Consider the following 14434-nt stretch of genomic DNA (forward strand, 5'->3'; position numbering starts at 1 on the left):
GTGGTGCCCACAGAACTGCATTTTGAAAATGCTGCTTTATCGGTCTGAGTTTTTGATCAAAAACAGTGTTGTTGTTTATTTGCATCCCATATTCACCTGGGGCCTCATGTATAAACGGTGCGTACGCACAGAAATGTTGCGTACGAACCTTTCCACGCTCAAATCGCGATGTATAAAACCTAAACTTGGCGTAAAGCCACGCACATTTCCACGGTAACTCATTCCTTGGCGTACGCAATTTATCCGCCCGGTTTTGCAGACTGGCGGCACCCAGTGTCAAAGCAGTGCTACTGTTCCTGTGTGATCACTCTTTCTTTCTTAAATCCACATTCCTGGCGTGGCTTTATAAATACACTGAAATTAACTGCATATTGTTTATTAGTGTAATGCATCTGATTGTAATTAACCTGTAGCAATATAATGGTCCAGGGAATAGCCATAGTATTCCAAATACCATAACTGCTTTAGCGTTGTAACTCTCACTGCATCTTCTTTCAGCTGCTCCCGTTAAGGGTTGCCACAGCAGATCATCTTTTTCCACATTACTCTCACTGCACCACTCAGAGTATTTATATTACTGTATCTGAGTGGGAAATCACAGCAGCAGCTGATTGGAAAGAGAATTATCGGTACACAGCATGAAGCAGATGCTGCCTGAGCCACAGCAAACGCTTTAGTCCCTGTACGGACTTCGCGGTTTAGAAACAGTTTCATCCCAAGAACTCTAAACACTAAATCAGTCCATCAACTGCTCCTTATATAATTGTTTACTTATAAGTACAATCACCTCACTGTAAACTTGCACTACAGTTATAATATTGCACAACCTGCGCCACTTTATAAAGCGCGTATTTACATGTGATGACGGTATTCATTTCTAAGACGAAATGCAGCAAAACATGTTGATTATATTATACAGATAAAACTTTAACTTCATTTAAATAATCTGTATTGTTAATAATTAAACATGTGAGGACACGGTGCCGCAGCGCTAGCTAGTTCAGTAATTGTTCCTGCCTTGCGCTGTATTATTGCTGGTGCTGACGCGACACTGGAAAGATAGACGGATATAATAATTAAACACGTACTACTAAGATATTTCAATGTTCCTTAAAAGTTTTGAAGAATCGAAGTTCTAAGCTTACAGATGGCTTCACGTCTATTACATAGCTTATTGTGTGGCGATTGAGTTTTTGGAGAAAGAAAAGTAAGGACAGGAATTGGAGGTTAGTACGTTTGAAAGAGACAGTACTGCTGTGATAAATTATTTAACTGAAGGTTGCGCATGGCGCAGCAAGCCTCTTGCGTGAGACATGAACAAGCACTGCGCCACCGTGTTCCCATGTTTAATAACATGCTTTCATTCCTATCATCATGAAAAAGATATCACGTATACATCTCAGTATTTTAATTATTCAGAGAGCTGTAATATCAAGAATGTAATGGAGTATGTGTCCTGTCGGAGAAAGAGAAAGCCCGTTTAAAAAGCAGGTAGTGATTCATACACATAGAGCACATAGAAGATCAAATACAGAACAAAGCATTTAACATGCCACTTTAGTTACAATAGGATTTGAGAAACTAGTAAATTAAACGATTTTAAGATGAAGTTTAAGATGTTCTACTTTAATGGCAAAATAAACTACGTGATTAAAGTGGAAATTTCGAGATTAAAGTTGACATTTCGTGCTTTTTTCCCCACTGTGTGCCTTTTTTTTTGTCTGTACCCTAATAAGCTTTCATATGACACTCAGACGGTGGGCTACGACTCGCTTTTTCACGGCGACTTTGATATGTGATTTCTTTTTTATTTCGGGCACTGTGCGACTTTGTGAAGTTGAGCTTTCGAGTTTCTCCGACACACTGTCACTCGATCAGCTTTCTTTTGTTGATTATACCACTGTTTAAACCAACAAATAGTACGTTTTTCCTTTGCGTCCACTTGGTATTCGCTGAAATTCTTATATTTTCTCCCGTGCTTTTCCCATTGTCTTTTCACAGAAGGCTATTTATATTGATTTGCATATTCAAAGAGGCGTAATTCTGGGAGGAGTTGGGGCGGGACAGAAGGCGCGTGCACGTGCGTTACTTTTCACGCAAATCGGGATTTATGTAGTAGAAGAACGTGAAAGTATGCGTGCGCACAGATTCCTGCATCTGGATTTTTCTGTGCGTACGCACAATCCCGCTTTTGTGCTTACGCCATGTTATAGTGTGAGTTCTACGCACGGCGTTATACATGAGGCCCCTGATCCTTTGACCCTAAAACTTCTTTTAATTCCCAAACCTAAAATCACTAGTTAAGGTTAGATGATTTACTACAGCGTTAGAAATAACAGGAAAAAATGCCGGAGGCTATAGACATGGTAACGAAACAGGGGTACAGGAAACGTTACCAGGAACAGGTGAAACATTAGGACAAGTGTAATGCATCTCAAAGAGAGTAATTTGACGGTGACTTAAGATAATTGCTGTGTGTTTTATGACTGAGGGTTTTTTTTTTTAATACTTTATAGGAATTTTATCCTCCCACCACCCCAGCGTATATATGAAATTGAATTACTGCTTGATTGTCCGTTAAACGTTCATACAAAAAACACTTCATCAGTTTCTTCAAAACTTTGCAGTTATCTCATGTATATTCTAACTTAGAAAATACATTGGGCTAATCCTATTTTAGATTTTCTAACATAATTATCCAGAAAAAATCAAAACTGAGACAACCTCCATAAAAGTTACTATTAACCGAAATAATAGTAAATAACACTATGTATCCACTAGATGGCAGCAGCAGGTCAGTACTGTGCGCCATATTGATTTTGCTGGGATAGATAGATAGATAGATAGATACTTTATGGAATGGCACTATCTATCTCACTTCCATTTTACTCTTATTCTGATATATACAGTATATAAAATTGAATTTCTGTGTGTCTGAGCATCACACAAAAACCACCGCACTTATTTCAGCAGAACTTTACTGTTATTTCCCTATAGTCTAACTGAGAATACAAGTACATTTTAGATTTTCTACCTAGTGCCCTGCGATGGACAGGTGCCATGATTTTTATGTTTGCCACTGAACAACTGTTTAACCATTGATCATATCAAATATCAGTACCCTCTTTTTTAAATGCTCATTTTATGATGAGCAAAAAAGGTACTATCAAAATTTTTGTCTAGAGCGAATAAAAAGGAAGCAAATAACCAATTTGTGTCAAGATCCCTGCTTGAGCCGGAGTACCAAAAGTCTTATTAGATGGCAGGAGTGAGAGGGGGGTGGATGCTTTGTGGTGATAAACCAAAAGCCCTCTCAGGAAGGAGGAGGGCATATGTGCCAGTTGACCCTTCTTTATCTTCCATTGATCGAGTTGCATGTTATGATAGGGGTGCATTCTACATGCTCTATAATAGTTCAGATATTATTATATTATTACTATTCTTTGAACTGATCCTTGCTGTAAAATCACTTCTGTTTCTCTAAAACTTGGACTTAATTTCACAGTAAAATTTTGTAAGGGCTTAATAAGCTCAAAAGCACTAGATGCTGAATACTGCTAAAAAATACATTTCTTTCTGCCACAACAAGTAGGTTATAAGCGTCAGATATGCTTTTTATTACTTTTAAGCTTGTAATGTACATGTTATCACTCTTCCGGGCAAATCAGGATAGAGTAGATAGTTTAGTAATAAAATTCAGCTTTTCTTTGTTTACATAAGATTTGCTGAATGAATACAAACTGATACACTGTCCTTTATTGGGAATAGGCAGGGTACAAGTCTGGAGTGTATTATGTAACTTTGGCTGTGGTTGTCAGATCTTGTAAACATTACTTTAATTACCAATGCTTTATTACCTTTTAATCTGCAAGTTACATGTTTTGTTATAAAAAGAAAAAAAAAAAGATAAATTGTATAGTGGGAATTTCACGGTATTTTCCAAGGAGAACAATGTCATCTGACTCAAGTTTTGAACTGAGGTACACCACTGAATCAATTACAAATTGTGGGTAGGGTAGAAGGATATAGGTTTATGGGGCATTGGGGCTACCTTTGGGACAGATGGGATCTGTTTCGCCATTACATCTGAACCAGAGGGACACCAATGAGCTGGGGGAGGCGTATGAGTAGGTTAGTCAAGGATTGTTTAAACTAGGGTATGGGGGGCAGAGAGTTTAGGATAGGCCAGGTTTAGAACTGTATATGGAGGAACGAAAAATAGTGTAAAAATAAAAATGCATTGTAATGTAAATTCTCACCCAACATTTAAATGTAAAAGTAAAATGAGTACAACATTAAAATAGCTTGCCGTAATGCTAGAAGTATCAAAAGTAAAACATGTGAGCTGGAGTTGTATGTAAAGGAGCATAATTATGATATCATAGCAATAAAGGACACCTGGCTAAATAACAAAGATGGGGATGATTATAACATACATTTTTAGGAAGAATAGACCGAACAGAAAAGGAGGTGAAGTTGCTGTTTATGTCAAACAGAATTTAAACACAAGTCTATGAGGAAACAACAAAAGAGTATGATAGAACATATGATGTTATTTTTCTGGACTTTGAGAAGGCACATGAGAGACTCAGCATCAAACTAAAAGATGAGGAAGTTCAGGGTGTTGTTAGTAGATGGATGGAAAATTTACTCGGATACAGGAAGCAGAGGGTGATGGTGTGAGGAACCCTATCGGAATTGGCTGACGTTATATAAATAATTTGGATAGGAATATAAGTAACAAGCTGGTTAAGTTTGCAGGTGGATTGGTTAAGTTTTCAGGTGGATAGGTGGATTGGCAGATAATCTGGAATCCATTGAATCATCACTGAAGGACTATTACAGCATAAAGACTTCGGCAGAATTGTGGCAGGTGAAATTTAATGTCGGTAAATGTAAAGTATTACACGTAGGAATCAAAAATGTTAGGTTTGAACACATAATGGGAGGTCTTAAAATCGAAAGTATGCCTTATGAGAATGATTTAGGAGTTGTAGTGGACTCTACACTATCAACTTCCAAACAGTGTTCAGAAGCCATTAAGAAGGCAACAGAATGTTAGGTTATAAGGCACAATGTGTACAGTACAAGTCCCAGAAGGTTCTGCTCAAGCTTTATAATGTACTGGTGAGGCCTCATCTGGAGTACTGTGTACAGTTTTGGTTTTCAGGCTACAAAAAGGACATAGCAGCACTAGAAAAAGACCAGAGAAGAGCGACTAGTCTGATTCTAGGGCTACAGAGGATGAATTTTGAAAAAAGATTAAAAGAGCTGAGCCTTTACAATTTAAGCAAAAGGAGATTAAAATGAGATATGATTGAAGTGTTTAAAATTGTGAAGGGTATTAGTACAGTGTATCGAGACTGTAATTTTAAAATGAGTTCATCAAGAACACGGGGACACAGTTGGAAACGTGTTAAGGGTAAATTTTGCACAACATTAGGAAGGTTTTCTTTACACAGAGAACCATAGAAACATGGAATAAGCTACCAAGTAGTGTGGTAGACAGTAGGACTTTAGGGACTAGATTTGCTGTTTTATTTTTTTAGAAGAATTAAGTGGACAGAACTGGCTAGGTTTTTTAGGCTGAATGTCCTGTTCTCACCTAGATTGTTATAATGTTCTAATTAAATTTCTGCTCATATTTCAGGTTGTTAGCTTTTATGTATGTATAGTGCAACCTTAACAAAGCCTAAAAATATGTTTTAGCTTTGGCTGTTTTTTTTCCTGTATTTTTCATTTATATTTTATATATTTTCTATAGTGTCCAGCAGAATACCAAGAAAAGATGGGGCGCAACATGGACGACTATGAAGATTTTGAAGAGAAGCAAAATATGTATCCCAGTGAAAAAAGCCTTGTGAAGCTCCATAAGCAAGTATGTCCCGTTTGTTTTACATTATAATTTAAAAAAATGTACTCTTATGTGAATATGACTTTGTTTATGTAAAGTTTTTAACTAACTATAAGGTTTGGGTTCAGGGGCAGCACGGTGGCGCAGTGGTAGCACTGCTGCCTCGCAGTTAGGAGACCCGGGTTCGCTTCCCAGGTCCTCCCTGTGTGGAGTTTGCATGTTCTCCCCGTGTCTGCGTGGGTTTCCTCCGGATACTCCGGTTTCCTCCCACAGTCCAAAGACATGCAGGTCAGGTGGATTGGCGATTCTAAATCGGCCCTAGTTTGTGCTTGGTGTGTGCGTGTCTGTGTGTGTGTGAGCCCTGCAGTGGGCTGGTGCCCTGCCTGGGGTTTGTTTCCTGCCTTGCGACCTGTGTTGGCTGGGATTGGCTCCAGCAGACCCCCGTGACCCTGTGTTCGGATTCAGTGGGTTGGAAAATGGATGGATGGATGGTTTGGGTTCAGCCATTTTATAATTCAGAGTAATTCAGAGTCCTTTTGCTTCTTTAATTTATAGTATGTGTAGCTGCTTCTCTTCCTTCTCCAATTCTTTACATGGAATTAGAAATAAGTATCAATGTCTGGTTCACGTATTGTTCTTCTAGTTGTCTGGTCTAGGCTGGGTATAAAATGGTTTAGTTGACTTTTCATTATCATTTTTTTTTGTAAATTGTAAGAATATTGTTTCTTGTTAACAGTTTTTTTTAGTTTCTATGAATTAGAATTTCTTTAAAAATTGCATCAAATAACAGGTTCTGGTTCAAATGTCATTATATCCTAAACATGAGCTGCTAAATCAGTTTAATTTATAGTCATGTGCTCATCTTGAAGGGGCTGGTTTAGCAATATATAATTAGAAACACATAGAAAAGTCTTAATTGTCAGCTAAGGAAAGCTAATCAGTCTGTGGAAATTAAGTGCAAAGATCTTTGTGAAATTTCTTATTAAATGTGATCAACTTATCCTAGGGAGATTCAATGCTGAATCACTAATGTTTTTAGGAATTGCCTGCTCAGTTTTACGAGAAAAAAAACAAAACCTTTAGAGCTGACTTTTGATTATAAATGATTGGGTCAGAAAAAGAACAACCACAGCATTTAGGAGCCTCAGGATTAGAACAATGTTTTCTAACTTTAGTTACAATGTCCATCTCTTTTGAATTTTCTTACATATGAACTTTGTTAAAATAGCTATTGCTACCTATTTTCAATCAACCCTACCATTCAAATATATAACAGATGTGCTTTTAAGTTCTTCACATTTTAAGATTTTAGGGATTATACTCATGAACATTAATTTGCCTTCAAGAGCCAAACGAATGGCACAAATTTCGTGTTTGCATAGTCATATTCAGCAGTAAAATGTGCTCTTTTGGCAGTCTTAGTGATTATACGTTCCTGCTAGTACTGTACATGTTGCATCAATAGAGAGATGTGTTTTGTGCTTTGAAAGTGGTCTCAATTTTTACTTGTTACAAATGTTAGCATTGCAAATGTGCTGTTTTCTCCCACATCCCATACTCCTGCATGTGTAATTATCAATGTCCATGACCCTGAATTGTATACAGTTGTGGCCAAAAGTTTTGAGAATGACACAAGTATTGGTTTTCACAAAGTTTGCTGCCTCAGTGTTTTTAGGTCTTTTTGTCAGATGCTTCTATGGTATACTGAAGTATAATTACAAGCATTTCGTAAATTTCAATTTTATTGACAATTATATTAAGTTTATGCAAAGAATCAATATTTGCAGTGTTGGCCCTTCTTTTTCAAGACCTCTGCAATTCACCGTGGCATGCTGTCAATAAACTTCTGGGCCAAATGCTGACTGATGGAAGCCCATTCTTGCATAATCAATGCTTGAAGTTTGTCAGAATTTGTGGGTTTTTGTTTGTCCACCCACCTCTTGAGGATTGACCACAAGTTTTCAATGGGATTAAGGTCTGGGGAGATCCTTGGCCATGGACCCAAAATTTCGATGTTTTGTTCCCCAAGCCACTCAGTTATCACTTTTGCCTTATGGCACGGTGCTCCATCATGCTGGAAAAGGCATTGTTTGTCACCAAACTGTTTGTGGATGGTTGAAAGAAGTTGCTCTTGGAGGATATTCGGAGCCTCCATTCATTTATCAGTAGTATGTAAAAAAAAAAAAAAAAACTATAAAAATGATTTTTCTTGCTATCATTTTATCTCCTCTTATGAATTTGAAAGGCAAGTTAAATGATTAGCTGATGAGTCACACCAAAGCATGTACAAATCCTAACTTTAATACTATAAAAGTGCCAATACAGTAATCCCTCCTCCATCGCGGGAGTTGCGTTCCAGAGCCACCCGCGAAATAAGAAAATCCGCGAAGTAGAAACCATATGTTTATATGGTTATTTTTATATTGTCATGCTTGGGTCACAGATTTGCGCAGAAACACAGGAGGTTGTAGAGAGACAGGAACGTTATTCAAACACTGCAAACAAACATTTGTCTCTTTTTCAAAAGTTTAAACTGTGCTCCATGACAAGACGGAGATGACAGTTCCGTCTCACAATTAAAAGAATGCAAACATATCTTCCTCTTCAAAGGAGTGCTTGTCAGGAGCAGTGACTGTCACAGAGATAGAGAGAAAAGCAAACAGATCAATAGGGCTGTTTTTATTTTAAGTATGTGCAGCACCGCGGCACAAAGCTGTTGAAGGCGGCAGCTCACACCCCCTCCGTCAGGAGCAGACAAAGTGAGACAGAGTTTGTTTTTCAATCAAAAATCAATACGTGCCCTTCGAGCTTTTAAGTATGCAAAGCTCCGTGCAGCATGTCGTTTCAGGAAGCAGCTGCACAAAAGATCACAAAGTGAAGATAATCTTTCAGCATTTTTAGACGAGTGTCCGTATCGTCTAGGTGTGCGAACAGCCCCCCTGCTCAATCCCCCTACGTCAGGATCAGAGAAAGTCAGCGCAAAAGAAAGAGAAAAGTAAGCTGGGTAGCTTCTCAGCCATCTGCCAATAGCGTCTCTTGTATGAAATCAACTGGGCAAACCAACTGAGGAAGCATGTACCAGAAATTAAAAGACCCATTGTCCGCAGAAACCCGCGAAGCAGCGAAAAATCCGCGATATATATTTAAATATGCTTACATATAAAATCCGCGATGGAGTGAAGCCGTGAAAGGCGAAGCGCGATATAGCAAGGGATTACTGTAACTAAAGGCTATTTGTGCGTTTTGGCTTTTATTTTTTATATTTTTTTAATTTTTTTTTATAATAAGTACAATTCCCACAATCATGCGCTGCAAATCTCCTGCCCTGAACACAAAACATTTCTAGACATGACTTCTGCTCTTTTTTATTTTCAAAATGTACTGATTCTCTCCTGTTTTATCACCAGTGTGTGCCATTTCTACATGTAGTTTTTACTCACATTTTTCTTGTGTATGTTATTGTGCCTTCTGAAAGAATTTGTCTACTTCACTGTAGTGCTGAATTTCACTTGGTACTATTGATACTGTTAAAGCTAGTACCACTACATATTCAGAATTTTGATATTGACTTGGTACCGAAGTATTGGTTCTTGTGACATCCATAGTAAATACCATATTGTAGTAATCCATCCATCCATACATTTTCCAACCCGCTGAATCCGAACACAGGGTCTGCTGGAGCCAATCCCAACCAACACAGGGCAGGAAACAATCCTGGGCAGGGTGCCAACCCACCGCAGGACACACACAAACACACCCACACACCAAGCACACACTAGGGCCAATTTAGAATCGCCAATCCACCTAACCTGCATGTCTTTGGACTGTGGGAGGAAACCTGAGCGCCCGGAGGAAACCCACGCAGACACGGGGAGAACATGCAAACTCCATGCAGGGAGGACCTGGGAAGCGAACCCAGGTCTCCTAACTGTGAGGCAGCAGCGCTACAACTGTGCCACCATGCCGCCCTTGTAGTAATCACCCATCCAAAAATTGTACAGAAATGTGTCCCCAGTAAGTCATTATTTTTCATAACTATCTGTGACGCACCATGTAGATTTTTTTATCTTGTAGAAAATTATGTTAACTTTTTGTTACTATGAGAAGTATATGTGATTTAAATTTGATAGCAGGTGGAGTTAGACATATTTTTGTTTATTTTTTTTGTGATAAGGGTGTGGATGTACATATTTAATTATGTCTGTTTGTCTGTATGGTGAGTGTATGCTTAGTGCCAATATTGTGGTTGGTTAGTTTTTTGACATTAAATATACTTCCTTATATTAAGTTTGGTGGTGGGACATCAGCACAATCTAAATGTTTTCTCCATATATTTTATCATATCAAATGATACACAAAATCTGTGCCATTTTGAATTAAGCATGTTTATTAATTATTTAACTTGTATTTGTATGTTTGTTTGTATGTTTGTTTGCATTTACAACTGCAAAATAATAAGGAATTGTTTCAAGGTTCTATTTTTTTATTGATGTCCTTTTTTGTGTGTGCCTGTCATATATTTATTTTATGTTTCCCCAGTATGTAATAAGTTGTGATGCACTGCATAGATAATACAGTATGTTTTAATGATCTACAACTGGTGGTAAGTTTTCCTGGTGGTTCTTGTCACTGTGTGTTATGGTGATATATCTGCCGAGGACAAGAAAAGGATATTTAAAACCATTGAATGCCGTCTCCAACTGTAGATTCACTTTAGTCCTTCACACTGAAAATGAAAGCTACAAAGGTCCCCATTCATCATTTGTTAACTTTAATTTTACATGGTAGGTGGCTTACGTCCATCAGGACAAGGACTACCAGATTTCATAATAGTAGTTTCTTTTGAGATGCATGGCTGGGCATTTTGACCTTGGAGTCACATAACTAATGATTATGGCTGTTTAAAGATATTTTTCTTTTATTGCTTGTTATGTTTGTATATTGTTTTATTTTTATAATTCTTTCTAAATCTAATTTCCTATAGTTGACATTTTTATGTCAATGAAGTACAGTGTAACCTCGGTTTGCGAGCATAATTCATTCCGGAAACGTGCTCGCAGTCCAAAGCACTCGTATATCAAAGTGAATTTCCCCATAAGAAATAATGGAAACAGATGATTTGTTCCACAACCCAAAACTATTCATATAAAAATGATTAATACAAAATATAAAATAAAAATACATAAAACAAATTAAGCTGCACTTTACCTTTGAAAAGAATCATGGCTGGTGTGAGTGAGTTTCTAAACTCTTGTGGTGATTCCACCCAACGGGACGACACGTGGAAGAGCGTCCCAAAGCAATCTCAGTCTCCCAGCGCTGTAGCAGTTTGCCGTAAAAGCGAATCCGAAAAGATCACGGACATGCTATAAGCGCCTGCCGTCGATGGGTGATACAAGGAACATTATAAATGCGCAGAGCACAGTACTACTTGGCCACAACCCTGTCTGACTGCTGTGTCTGTGTATAGGAGAGTGGCAGATCCCGCTACAATAAATAACCGCGCTGTTGCTGTTTCAAGCTGAATAAATCTGGTGGTGCAAGATGGGGACTCGCATGTCACAGCGCACACACAGTCACAATGCTGTAATAAACAGTATACGCTTGTACGGATGTTCACTAAATGAGTGAGGCACGCCGACTCAGACGGAGAATGGGAGACGATTGCCCACAATCCCACAGCGAGAGAGAGAGAGAAGAACCATCAGCTCAGTTGTGATTACATGACACTCACCAGACAAAGCGTATACATACTAATCGTATTGCAAGACGTCGCTCGTTTATCAAGTCAAAATTTATTAAAAATTTTAGCTCGTCTTGCAAAACACTCGTAAACCAAGTTACTCGCAAACCGAGGTTCCACTGTATATTATATTTATAGTATAATAGTGGCAGCTGTGAAATAATTCAAACAACACAGGAAAAAGGTTTGGGGGCAGCTACCCAAGTACTTGACATAGGCTGATGAAAGTGAAAGTTTGTTCAAAAAAAGGTCTTAACAGACTTTAGTCCAAAACAGCACTGGTGAGACAGATAGAACATGGCGGTTTTAAAGCCGGGCAGAGGGAGATGATGTCATCCGGGTAGGAACCGGACATGATGTGATTGGGCTTGGAAATGGAAGTGACATGGCTTGCTGCTGCTGCCATGCCACGTGATCTGCTTTTCGTGCGGCGCTTCGAATGTTTAAAAGCCTGTACAGCAGCTGTCCTTTTGTCTCACTGCCTTGTCTCTCTTCTCCCCCAGACATCCTCAAACACTCGATCTTTTTTCGCTGTTCTGTTATTTCACCGAGTAATATTTTCCGTTTGTTTGCACTAATGCAATCTTTACTCTCATTTATTTGAGACTTTCAAATTTTCCTACTTCCATTATCTCTAACCTGCTCTGCATGTATATCACGGGACTTGCTTCCAAAGGTTGTAAGTATGACGTGAGTTGACCATCTCGCGGGAAGTGAAAGTGTCTCTCTGTCTCTCTTGAAAAGATCATGTCTCGTCGCAAGATTTTTTTTTTATATAATAGAGAGATATGAATACACAGGCAAGCATAATATTGCAGTTTTTGACATATAGATACTGTATATCCTTGGAAATAATTGTACTTTTTTGTTCCTTTAAAGGGCATGAGTATGAAAATAAAAAAATGTGTAATAGGCATGATGTATAAGTCATTTGAAAGGTTTAAAAGGATCACAGTACAATTTCAGTGCAGTTTGTATAGAGTATATTTTATTGCCTCATTGTTTAGAGGTCAAGTTTACATGTATTGTTGTATTGTTTTCTATCAAAAGGTGATATATGCAGTCCAGAGACATAACCGAACTCGGGTCCAGTGGCATATACTTTTAGAACAGGCCTTCCATCTGGAAGATGTGGCTAAGAATGAGGCTAGTGCAACTCACCAATTCGTCCGGAGCTTTCCCTCCCAGGAGCCTGAAGGCTGGTTCTCCCGCTATATATATACACCTACAGTGGGTAAGTGGCATTTGTTAATAAAATATTTCATTTTGTAGCTATAAATACAAAAATGTAAGACATTCCATTTTGTACTTACTTTTACTTGTATTAAAACTGTTTATATTAATTTTGATAAAGAAACCTTGCTGAAATATATCAGATTCTGCATCATAAAATCATGTATAAAAGGGATTGTTGCTTAAACATGCACTGTGCTGCAAGCCGCAATTGTCAACCATTTTTATAAGTTCTGAGTCCTAAGCAAAAGTGTTTACAGCCTACTTTGATGAAGGTCAGAGAAGCAAGTCTGCAATGTTTTATTCTTTACTCAGTGTCTGTAAAGTTGAGCTTTGTCTCCACCTTCCCAGTTTGTGAACATGGTATTGTCGAGCTCTTTATTTTCTTCAGGTGTTCTTCCTTATCGATACTCTGTCACTAATTAGTTTTCACAGAAAGATGCTATTTACAATTTTTCTCTTATTTTAAGAATAGACATATGAAGGTGTGGTATTTGTATTCCTATTATTAAATAGTTTTACCTGTGCATTTCTTATGTATTGGTTGGTACTGTGTTTAGTTTGCAATTTTAAGTTAATTCTTTTACTGTCTTTACATGTTAAGGGTGAATGTGTATGGTAGTTATTGTTGCATTTTAGAATGAGTGTTGTGTAACTTGCTTTCAAATGGTTACAAGGTGAAACAGAAGAGAAATTTTTTCTTGTGCTGCCTTCATAGACTGTCACTGCACTGTTACAATTGCCGTTTCAGGTGCTTGTTGCTTTCTTTCATTTATTCTTTATGCTCAAATCCCTTGAACGCTTGCCCTCCCTCAGCCCAAAGCACATTCGTCCTTCCACTAAAGTGCTTAGACAGTTTCTCATTTACTTGAATCTAATTGGCAGTTGTGCCTTTAATTTCTGTGCAAAAGAATATACACTTTTCACATAACATCATGTCATTATCTAAAATTTTTTTTTATTTCCCAGTACCCTATTTCTTTTGTTTGTTGAGTCTAAATTTGCTTTAATATTTTTAGATGACAAGGTAATTTGTGCCTTTACCCGGTTTCCCTTTCTGCCCCATAAGTGCAGATTCATCACAGCATTGTTTAAAAAAGGCCAGTTTTGCTGACAGTGTAGCAGGTTCGTAGCTTTGTAAGCATGGCTCGTTTTTAAATAAATATTTGCAATGGCCAGCTTGATCATCTTTGGGTGGGTGTGCATGCTTGTACAACTGTTTGAGGTTGGTGAGGTAACTGAGGGAAGGTGCAGTCTGTCTCAATTGATTTCTCAGCTTTCTGTGGTACACTATTGAGGTGCCGTGTCCATGGATGAATATAAGGGAAAGCCGTCACAAGAAAGGAAAAGAAAAGATCGAAAGCAAAAGAAGGAACGTTCGTGAGAGAATGAGCATTAGAAAGAGAGAGATAGGTTTAAATAAATGGAGTTATAACGGAGGTGGCTGGAGGTGGCTGAGCCAGTGAAAGAGGTTGGAGGCAGGCAGCCAGTTAAAAAGAGCCCTAAGAAAAACGGAGAGAGGACGCTCTGGGGGCACTGAAAAGTGTAGGCTTTGTTGAGTATTGTGGGTAGCTGGTGTCACCAGATTCCTTGCAGCGGTCTCA

General features: G+C 38.2%; 1 protein-coding gene across 2 annotated transcripts in view; it reads left to right on the forward strand.

Moving 5' to 3' along the window:
* The window catches only part of lmbrd2b (LMBR1 domain containing 2b), a 55799-nt gene that overhangs the window by 17056 nt on the left and 24309 nt on the right, over positions 1 to 14434 (forward strand). For both annotated transcript variants that reach the window (XR_007935142.1, XM_028802463.2), the window contains exons 8-9: positions 5765 to 5878; positions 12648 to 12831. Coding sequence is in view for 1 of the 2 variants with exons in the window: in XM_028802463.2 (XP_028658296.1) it covers positions 5765 to 5878; positions 12648 to 12831 (298 nt within the window). In the remaining variant the exon portion in view is untranslated. The remainder of the gene's footprint in view (positions 1 to 5764; positions 5879 to 12647; positions 12832 to 14434) is intronic.

The sequence above is a fragment of the Erpetoichthys calabaricus genome, chromosome 5 (genome assembly GCF_900747795.2).
Source record: "Erpetoichthys calabaricus chromosome 5, fErpCal1.3, whole genome shotgun sequence".
Taxonomy (NCBI): Eukaryota; Metazoa; Chordata; class Cladistia; order Polypteriformes; family Polypteridae; genus Erpetoichthys; species Erpetoichthys calabaricus.